Source organism: Hoplias malabaricus, chromosome 2 (genome assembly GCF_029633855.1).
Source record: "Hoplias malabaricus isolate fHopMal1 chromosome 2, fHopMal1.hap1, whole genome shotgun sequence".
NCBI lineage: Eukaryota > Metazoa > Chordata > Actinopteri > Characiformes > Erythrinidae > Hoplias > Hoplias malabaricus.
In genome coordinates this window covers 72336741-72347648 of record NC_089801.1, presented here as the reverse complement: position 1 = coordinate 72347648, position 10908 = coordinate 72336741, and the positions used below count along the sequence as shown (strand labels likewise).

Sequence of the window (10908 nt, the reverse complement as noted above, 5' to 3'; positions counted from 1 at the left end):
ACACGTTTTCCATTAATATGCTTGGATACACCAGGAGGGTGTCAAACACTGCCTTCTGGACATCTGTCAAATCAGCAGTGTTCTCCATGATTGTGGAGCCTACTGAACCAGACTAAGGGGCTTAGGAAATATTTACAGGTGTTTTGTGTTGATTATTCTAATTTCCTTTTGGGTTTTCATTGGCTGTAAGCCATAATCATCAACAATCATCATTATTATAGGAAATAAACGCTTGAAATAGATCACTCTGTTTGTAATGAATCTACATGGCTTTCACCTTTTGAATTGAATTACTGAAATAAATGCATTTTTTGATGATGTACTAATTTATTGAGATGCACCTGTAGTCATCTCCCAGAACAAATGGCATGCTCCCTTAAGGTAAGGGGAAAAACCTACCCCAAGTGAAGGAGATGGGAAAAGGGATTGAGATCAGACTGCTAGGGCCTACCCAGTGCTGGGGAAAACTGAATGATAAGAAATAAACAGGAAAAGAGTACAGCTGAATACTGAAGTCTTTATTTTTCTGTGAGATGACGCTGTGGAGTAACAGTAGTTTGCCACACATACACATGTGAGGGGTGATTAACATCAGTAGCTGCTTTTAAAATAATCTTACATTAACCTTCCTTTTTCCAGTAAAAATCATCACATAAATATACAAAAATAAATAATAACAAAATAAAAAAAAGAGCTTCAATGTTAATAAATATCAAAAAGTAATCCAAACAATTAATTACAACAAATGCACAGAAGCTGTACATAAAGGCAATAAATTAATCAAATGGCTTTTTTAAAATGAAATATAACAGTATAGTACAATCAAAGCAAGTTGGAGGGGGAAATGTTAAAGATGGTAATTTAGTGATTATAAATATGCACATTCATTATCACATCCTTTAGAACACACACAGTCACACATCAAGTATACTGGTCACTCATCTACATCTGGGATTTTAATTTCACATTCTTAAACAGTTCTAACAGGATGATGTTTCATTAATACGTTTACATTTTTACGATTGCTGGTGGTTTGTGTTTCCTGTAAATGTCTATTTAAACGCAAACAAACAAAAAACATTATAGAATGTGAGATCTAAATACATATCAAAATCCTGTTGACCTGTATTTCACATTACATTCAGCAGTTTGTACTTGTCTATTTACATGGCCACGTGAAGAGCAAATGGTTATAGGTTAATTCCAACACTGAAATATTCCACATTAGTGTGTGTAAGGACCGGTGCGAAACGGAAAGCAAATCGCTACAGTTATATCATGTTGTGGAGACAGATTGCATGTTTTAGCAAAATGCATTTCTGAATGGGTTATATCACATTTTAAGATTATGATATGTATGGAAGTGTAATTGGTTTAGAAACTAGTTTCATTGCTGTTTTTAGTAGTGCTCTTGGTTCGCACCGCAGTTCTGAGAGCACGTTTTACAGGCCATGCACAGGTTGTTCCACTAAGCTAAGTTACGTTCACATTAAACTATGAGCAAAAGCCCCTAAAGGACGCTATACAGAATGACAAAGCACAAATACTGAAGAAAAGAAATGAAGCTACCACAATGAGTCAAAGAACAGTGCTGTGCGCTTAAGTGGCTTAAGAACAGGATGCAAAAATCTACATTTGTTTATTACACTGAGAAGGTTTCTGAGGAGTTGAAAGTGTTTTTCGTATTGTTAAGTACGAGTAAGGTAGATTCCAGTGGAGAGCTACTGATTTTAACAGGTTTCGCAGCTTCACAAGTCAAACTCAGCAATGTCTGGATGCTTGTATCACATTAATACCAGCTTTCACACAAACATTCAGTCTTTTTTTTTTCTTACATCTTTCACAATCTTGAAACACTACATTGCGTACTCTTATTCACCAAACATTCACGTGCTTAACCTTACCAGCATATCGCATGACCCTACATAACCTCCTCCAGTGTTCAATCTATTCAGACCATTTCCTTCTTTGTCATACCTGAACAACCCCTCTCTTCAACCTTCACTGCTGGGAGTGGGCTCCCTCCTCCTTGGCCTTCTGGGCCTCTTTGAGGGCGTTGATGACAGGCAGCCATGGAGAGGACAGCTCAGGAAGGGCTTTTTTGGCCTGGTTGAGGTGGCTGATGGCTGTGTATAAGCTGCCCCTTGAGCCGGATTCCTGCTCCGGGTAGTACATCTCCAGAGCAGCGGGAGTACAGTGCTTATGCTGGGTTTTGGAGAAAGAGAGGGTAGGTATATTATAGAAGAAAATCTCATCTCAGAGTACAAATCTGAAAGCTTCCATGGGTGACACTCTCCATCCTTCCAAAGTGAGATTACAATGTGATACTATGGAGCTGAAAGGATGTGTGCATGTGAAGAAGGTCTTTACTCAGAGCAGATTTTGGCTTGTGTATTACTGATTTTCTTTTTCCAAATATATATAAATATATATATAAAATAAAAAAACAAAGAAATAATAAAAAGGCAAAAAAGTGGCAAAGTTGCATTTCATTTCATACCTATACCCCTCAGTTGAGTCAAAAGTGGAATTTTATGCAGAGTTGAGTATTTTCTAGTTTACGGAAAATGCTGTTGATGTGGATTTATTTTTTTTTTTTTAAATAAAAACTTTTCCATAATATCCATAAACATGTGGCCACAAGTATCTGCGGCCTGGTCATCAGGTTTCCAGCACTGCCTCTTGGATGTTCTCACAATTCATAATTTAATATATTGTATTGTTCTCAACAACAAAAAAAACATGCATTTTATTTTAACCACCCTGAGTACTTTATGTCCTTTAGCTGTTGTCAGTAACACGTCTAACATCTACCCCCTCCCTCCCCTTTACCACAAACACACACAAAGTCCACAAAGAAGTGAACCAGTCCACTGAATGCCCGAGAACAGACAGCCCTAAGCAAATATGTCCAAAATAATTCTGTGAACACTAAATATAATCACAGCCAATGTCAATGGATTTTTTAACGTTATAAGGATGATCAAATTGTCATTACACACAACCTAGGCCTATGTAGTTGTTACAACTAATTTTATGTTACATATTTTCAGTTGTTGTGCACACTGAAATACAAATAACTTGATGGTTGCTGTTACTGTAAATAATATAATAAAATGGAGTTTGAAAGTCCACTGCTATTGCACTGTTTAAGAAAGAAAGGAATTGCTAAATGGTAATGAAGAGAAAAGAAGACTGATACTTGCTTTTATTAAAAAAAAATAAACAAAACCAAAAATGAACAATGTAAAACTTGTTCAAATTTAACAAACGCAATCAAAGGAAAATTGCCAAATATTTTGAATAAATCAGACATTGATTTGAATGCTACAAAGCATTATAATAGATTAAGCAGTTAGTGTGTGAAGTGTGACATATATTTTGTTGCTTGTGGGATTTTGAAAAGTGCTTCATGGATGTCCTCACTTATATTTTTCATACATACTTAATATTATGTAATAGAAAATAAATGTGCCAAAAAGGGTTCTTTGGGGCAGTACAAAAGAAAGACTAAAGTCCTTTATAATCAACCTGAGTAGCCTCACAACATTTCTGGGAACTGGTTTGATTTTGAGAGTATAAAAGTAACATGATATGCTTTTGCATGTATTACTGCATTATACAATAAGGTTAAACTGCCTTTAAAGACTCAATATCCACTTCAAAAAGAACAGAAAAGCATCAAACATGAAAACTACAAAGCTGTGTAATGCAGACTCTGCGACAATCATGTCCTTTGGTTCTGACTGCATTTTTATTTATTTATTTATTTTTGCTGCATGATCAAGGACAGCATCTCATTTTTAACCAACAGATTCACTACCTGCATTAATATGAATAAATTCACATTGTGTTCCTTGAGAAGTCTGGGAGCCCTCAAGAGGGAAAAAAAACCCACTAAAGGCACTCCTATTTGTCAAAGCTCTTTTAGAGGCAAGGTTTGAAGTGACAGTTGAGCAGTGAATGATCACAGTTGGATGCCCCAAAGGAAAGCGAAGCTAGAGCAGAGAGGATCCCCCGTTGTTTCTATAACTGAAAGCCATCAGTCAAGAGGATGCCAACAAGCCTCAGCTTTGGCGGAGCTCATTCCTTCTTAATGAGAGGCAATTTGACTGCTTTTCAAGTCAGCAATGCTATGTTAGCATAGCGAGCTAATGGCAACCGTGGCAGCAACATCAAACGGGCTGAGGCGGAAACCCCCGCAGGCCTTAATCACAGTTTAGTCACAGCTAAGACTAATTAAAGACATTCTCACACTCTCACACAGCTGAAGGAAAATGGCCCGATTCTGTACGGCTAGCCCAGAAAGCGTGGTTCCAAAACAGCCTTGAGCAATGCCACAATTTCAGAGGCTACAGCAGCATACTTGAACACTTTGCTGCCCCCAAAGATGAACAGAACGAAAGTGGGAGCAATAGTTTTGAACTTGTTGAGCTTAAATCGTGCTCTAATTGCACTCACTGGTAATTGCTAGCTAGTTTTGACATATGCCACCATGGATGACATCTGTTTTGAGGATAGCAGTTAGCCTACATTGCAATTCAGTAGCAATGATAATCCAGTTAAATAACCCCTTTTTCTAAGTGTGCAAGTGACATTTATTTACAATTCTCTGGCTGTTTATTGACATATTTCTCCCAGCAACAATAATATGACTAAAAGTAAATTAAAACCAGCAATCACCAGTTTAGCCTTTTTTGCATAAAGCTGACTGCATTAGCTTTTAGCTTTCATTAGAAATAGCATCATTTTTAGTGTAATTAACCTTTAATTTGTTTTGTGCAAACTATAATGGAGCGCAGAATAAGAAGTGTAGCTATAATGTATGCTCTGCATAAATTACCTTGAGGACGAACCCCTCAGGGCAGCTTAGCTGGTCATACCAAAGAGCTTTATACATAACCAGCAGCAGCAGACAAGCCAGAAAAGCCAAGGTGATGAGAATGAGTCCTGTGAGCTGAAAAACACAAACACAGAACACACATAGTCCCATAATAAACCCACAAACCCAAATTATTATTAGGTGTTTAAGCTCAAAAGCATCACACAACCATTCAAATATTCACATACACATGGAGTTTATTCTAAGCACAGGAATAGGCTGTCTATATATTCTCTCCACAGATGGCCCAAAAGACTGGCTGATGTTTCGGTAATAACAATTCCTCTACAATAAAATGACTGCCATGTAGTTTCAAGGCTAGCAAAGAAGGGCAATAGCACAGAATGGTTTACCTTGACCTTCTCTGACACCTCTCCATAAAGGTTTATGTTCAGCTTCTTAATGCTTGGCACGTAGAGCTTCTTCTTTTTCTTCTGTTGCAGCTGATACTCAGTTGTTGTTTTGACGATGACCTAAAATGTAGTGAACAGTAAAAAGATAAAGTGAAGAGTATGACCAACACTATCTAAGACTATAGAATTTTTGTAATACATGGTGTTATTCGTATCATATTCGTATCAACAGATAATCGATTAATTTAACTTATAAAAATTGGATAGATGTTGAAATATGACCAAAACCCAATGAAAAATCTACTGCACTCCAAAAGTGCAGAGCCTATGGGTAGTGCTGGGCTATCATACTAAAACGTTTAAAGGGTTCAAATTCATGCTGATCTGGTCATAAAATAATTCTACATTTTGATATTGCAAACATTCTCTTAGCAGTGTTTTCTTAATTACAACAGCTAGATTTAAAGAAAATAATCTGCGTATATCTTAAAAGATAAAATTTGAAATCTAGATTTCAAAATATAAACAGAATTTTTCTTTTATTTAAATTCATACAAATCTGATAGAATTTGGGAGTATTTTGGAAAGCTGTGTTAAAAACAGTAGACTGTCATGTAACAATTAAAATTATTGTTAGCGTTTTAAACAAGCTCTAACCCTGTGTAGCTTTAAAACAAGTCTTACGATTAAACATAAAAATGTACCCAAGATTTTTTTTTTTTTTTCATTATTTGTGGAATTGCCTCATAAGCGCTGCAGTGGGATTGACCTGTTTTGTGCAACTGTGCTCAAAGATTTTTAAGTGGAATGATAATCAAGTGCAGACATAAACAACAAACCAAACTAAAGCCATGGATGCCACGTCTTGGTCGTGTTCACGAGCTCAATGTTTGGACTGATGATTGTCTCGGTACCAGCTCTTTCTGTATAAATGTAGTTGGCTACAAATGAAAACAATTAACCAAAGCCAGCTTATGGTATTTAGGCTTTTAAACGCAGAAATGAAACTCTATCCACAAATACAAGCAGACATGAAAAAACTCAGTTCTTGTAATTCTATGTAATTTTGGCCATCACTGTCACTGAAAGATGAGTCATTTGACTATGAAACACAAACACACTGATTCTATCCTGCACTCCTGCTGCGTGGGGAGAGTGTTCATGCCATCTGTGTGTGTGTGTGTGGGGGTGCATGTTTGCGTGTTTAGCGGAATTAGACCCGGTCCTCTTGAGACATTTAGCGGAAGACATCAAACGCAATCCCAATGATTGTTTAAGGAATAGAACACAATGTAGGGTGTTATCAAAAGAAAAATCAGGACTGGCTCATCAGCCATAAATGTCATTTGTGATAACAAATGACCTTCAATATTCTGTTGCTTTCATGCAAAATAAAGAAAACAGGACACATTAATATTAATAGTGTGGTCCTAAAGTTTGAGAACTAAGGGAAATTATTCTACTTTTGCATTCATTTCTAATTAAACAATTATAGATTGTCAATAAAGAAGTATAATCTTTATCTTTTAACACGAACATCAGACTTTTCTGCACCAAATCTATTGTTACATGTGTGTCAAGGGAAGGGACAAGCAATGTTCTTAGTTGAGGGGTATTTTTAGCAAGGAAATAAAATAAGAGTAACCCTCTTGCCCTCTTGTGGCTTATTGGCTTTCAAATCCGGTGTGCAATGCCTTTGTTAAGAGTAGGTTAGGTTTGCAAAGAAACATAACAGTCAGAGATGAGTGTGGCTAAACAAGTCACAATTTAAAACCAAAACCCTCCGTTTTAACCACTGTAATAAGATGGCCGAGCTGTCGCTGGATTATTGATCGTTACATAAGTGACAATCCAAGGAGGCCTCTACAATGATCATTCAAATTGAAATAGCTTTGATGCTCTCACTTGTTGAATAAACATCTATAATAAACTAGTTCCATCTACGATTATCTAGGAAACCACGTATAACTGAAAGGCTTAGGGAGTCTCTCTTGCAGACACATGGAGGCACCGGCTGTAATGCAGAAACGGTTACCTTGTCTGGAAAGGGCTTCTGTAGCTGGTTAACCTCCAGCGGTGTGATCAGAGGAATGTTATCAAAGCCATCCTCCAGCGATGGCTCCCTCTCCACCTTCTCTCCAAGAGTACTGCCCAGTTTCACCATGTCTGGGAGACAAAAACACACAGTTTTGAGCCTTAGTCACGAAGAACCATATATCCGCCATGTTCGTTTTAGTAGCACTTCTTGCTTGGCCACATTCCGCAGTGAAGATAAACAGTATTACAGCATGAACTTGCACTTAAAATGGAAAAATATAATCTAATAAACTGAAGAAATCTTTAAGTGACTACTGTATTTTAAACAGAATGCATCAAACGATGTCATGTCATGCTTAAAAGGCATTTAAAACAAAATCCACATATTGTTGCTATCAAATTAAAGAAATGTATCTCCCAAAATAGCAGCTTTGCAGGAGAAACAAAGTCTGTGTAAAAAGATTTAATTCAAAGTAATGGAACATTTCGACTGGTCATGGCATTGTAAGGGGCAGCTGCTGTCTTCGAATGATTTAGTAAATTAAAAATCCATAAAAATGGAGAAACACGTTTTTAATTGGACAGCAAAGCAAGGACTCAATGCTTCTCAAACAGCTGCACCATGATTTCTCTGTGTTTGTGAACATGTCAAAAAACATCAGACCCACAAATAAACCTGATGTGTTCTCAAGGCTGTTTGTTTATGATTTCCTCAGTGCTTTAATTTATTCCTGTATTATTTAATCAAGAACAACCCAAGTACACTTTGTGTTCATTGTGAATGATGACCTCCAAGTATCTTTCAGTATTTAGCAGGCAAAATCAAATTTTCCGAAGATAAGCTGCCTATTGATTTGTGCAGTCTTGCAAAGACCCAGCAGTACTGCCATAATAAAAACTGAGCCACAAGAGCCCACGTGTTTCAGTGAATTTAGCACCGTTAAAGGGAAATGATCAACCACTAGCTTGGGTGAAATTACTATAAGACATAGCCTTGGGTCGCTTTTAGTTTTTATAAAACAATGACAGACAATATAAATTATTACTATAAACTACAAATCAAATTGAGGGCCTTTCAAAGCTCACCGTTATTATAAAAACAAAAGGCTGTTTAGTCATTTAATGCTGGTGCCTTTCAGGTTTACTTCAGCAGAACTGAGGTTGGTCCTGAGTTGTAGTTGTTTTATAGTGGTCAGAGTAACATTACTTTTAATGAAATGGAAAAATACTACAAAGAAAATCACAGAAGCCAGTTTATTATTCGATCGTTATTCATAGTGGAACAGCTGCCAAATGCATATCACTACCAAATGACTTAACATTGTAATTTATTATACTTTCTTCAGCTGTAATAAGGCCATTGCTCATTCTTCTCTCATATAAACATGCAGACTGCTATTGCATCTGTTATCGTTGAATTATCACTTTAACACGTGTGCTGATATGCTAGGTATATTCACTTACTGCCATGCCAAAGTGAACAAGGGCGTTATCATTGTTTCTTGAAAAAAAAAAACCTTAGTTTAACCGAATCTTAATCCATATTGATATTGATATGAGTCAGTGTAAAGGACATATATTCGCTGTCCAATAAAAACATGTATCTCAGCTTTTACCAATGTTTAGTTTACTACATCATTTGAAAACTGCGAGGTAAGTGCTCCAAAATGACTCTGAATATTCACCTATGCTCAACCAGTCACAGAGTAAAACTGATGAGAAGCACATACTCTACTGTTTCTCTCTCAACTACTGATCCTGATTAAGAGATGGAAATGAGGTAAGAACAGAAGATCAACTCCTTCTTCTCCCTCAAGAATGAAGCAGCCATATTGCATATTTATACAGCTTGGATGTATGCATGTGTGTACTAGATTAAAATAAGTGCCGGGTAGACTCGTAAAATGGTAACAGGGCAAATGTTTCTTCTTGTACTGTTTATATAATCTAGAGCAGATATTACTAAGGATATACACATGAGAAAAAGAGAGAGAGAACCAGGAATATATCACACTGTAGAGAGTAAAGCCTGTAAGTTAGGGTTAGGGTAATTATTACACTTAAGGCTGGTGGTACCTGTGGATAAGGGAAGTCTATGAGGTCTCCACAAAACGAATTGAAGTCAAAGTAATGTCCCCACAATGCATGAAGGTAAACGTGTGTACGAAACGCATACACAATCACAAACTGACACAAAATCTATAAGGAGAAATTGTGTTGTCAGTATAAAGGGAGTGTAAGGCCCGAGAAACGAGCCTGTATTCCACTCCAGTAAGGCTGGGTTTTGAACTGCAGGTGTTTTTTTTTTTTTTTGTAATTTTGTGTAAGCCACGCACGGAGCAAAAGCCGGAGAAACGAATAGAGACAGAAGATAATCTCAAATTCAGAGCAGATATGTTACAGAGCAGCGCCGTTCAGCGAAACCGTTAGCGTTACCGCAGAGAGCTTGAACAGGTTCTGTTTCGTCGATGATTTTAAAGATTTGAACCTCTGGCTTTGCCTAAACACTCTCGCAAAAGACGGACAGTCTTAAAACCGACGGTTCTTGTGCTATAGGCGAATATACATACGCTAGAAACGCCACATTTGTTTCAGTTGATGAGAATTCTGGTCCCTAACTGACCCCCATAACGTTCCGCCTATTTGTTAAAGGAGGAGCTCAAGGAAAATGTCACATCCTCGTTTTAACCTCGCTAACGTTAACGTTAACAACTACCACAACCACAGAAATACATTTACCCTCGGAAAACCACGTAGCTTTTTAAGTATGGTCTTTCATAATGACACTAAGCCCGACATTTGATTAAAAAGATGATAAATATGCGTTTAAAATGCGCTCACCGTTGTTTCTGTGTGGATAACCGTTGCGGTTGCTGCCTGCGGAAAATCTCTGGAGAAAAGACAGTGAGAGAAAAAAAAACGGTGCAGCTGGACGGAGCAACGGTTACCGTGGCAATGCAGGATATCACACCCGTATTCGGACAAGTCCCGCCCTCTCGCTCTAGGATTGGCTACCAGGGGGGTAGCCTCCTGATTTTTGATTGGCTGATACTTCACGTTCCTCGTCAGTCCCCAGAGGCGGGGTTGGTCTGATTACTGGTGTAGGAATAATACCCAGGCATGGTGGAGGTCGCTGTTGCTGTGAAATGATGTCTCTCGCATTTAAATCTTGTTTAATTACTTTACTCTTAAACTGTAAAAGGCAAATCGGGTAACAAAGCAGAATCAATGCACCGAGAGACATAAAACGATACGACTCTTGCATTTTAAGCGACTTAAGCTGATGACAAGTTCTTTAAACATTTGTTTGTATCTCATTATGGCTGAGTTCATTTTCAACCGAGATGTCAGAGTTTATGAGTTCCAAGTAGGAAAATTCAACTGGAACTCAACACAAGTTGAATTTCCTACTCAGAAATTGGGACAGCATCATCCCTATGTGTTCAGAATTCCAATATGGCTGCACCAAATTATAAATAGTGTGCAAAAACAGTTGGCAGTTAATTAGCACTTCTTACTGTCTGTGTCTCATTAAATAATTAAGTCAGGCTCCAACTTCTATATATGGATGTGTTTCCATGTTGTTTTTATGTGCTAAATGTTTTATACTTTTATCAACAGGTACTACTAACAATG

General features: G+C 37.4%; 1 protein-coding gene across 2 annotated transcripts; it reads right to left on the bottom strand.

Moving 5' to 3' along the window:
* Window positions 1-503: 503 nt before the first annotated feature.
* On the bottom strand, window positions 504-10247 carry caly (calcyon neuron-specific vesicular protein). Of its 2 annotated transcripts, none has more exons than XM_066659952.1 (5): window positions 10114-10247; window positions 7271-7401; window positions 5236-5355; window positions 4844-4957; window positions 504-2205 (listed from the first exon to the last, which is right to left on the bottom strand). In XM_066659952.1, the coding sequence occupies exons 2-5, from the start codon at window positions 7397-7399 to the stop codon at window positions 2002-2004; spliced, it is 567 nt and encodes a 188-aa protein (XP_066516049.1). In that variant the 5' UTR covers window positions 7400-7401; window positions 10114-10247; the 3' UTR covers window positions 504-2001. The 2 variants fall into 2 exon arrangements, with proteins under 2 accessions (XP_066516049.1, XP_066516050.1); XM_066659953.1 differs by lacking the exon at window positions 10114-10247 and adding an exon at window positions 9349-9859.
* Window positions 10248-10908: the final 661 nt, after the last annotated feature.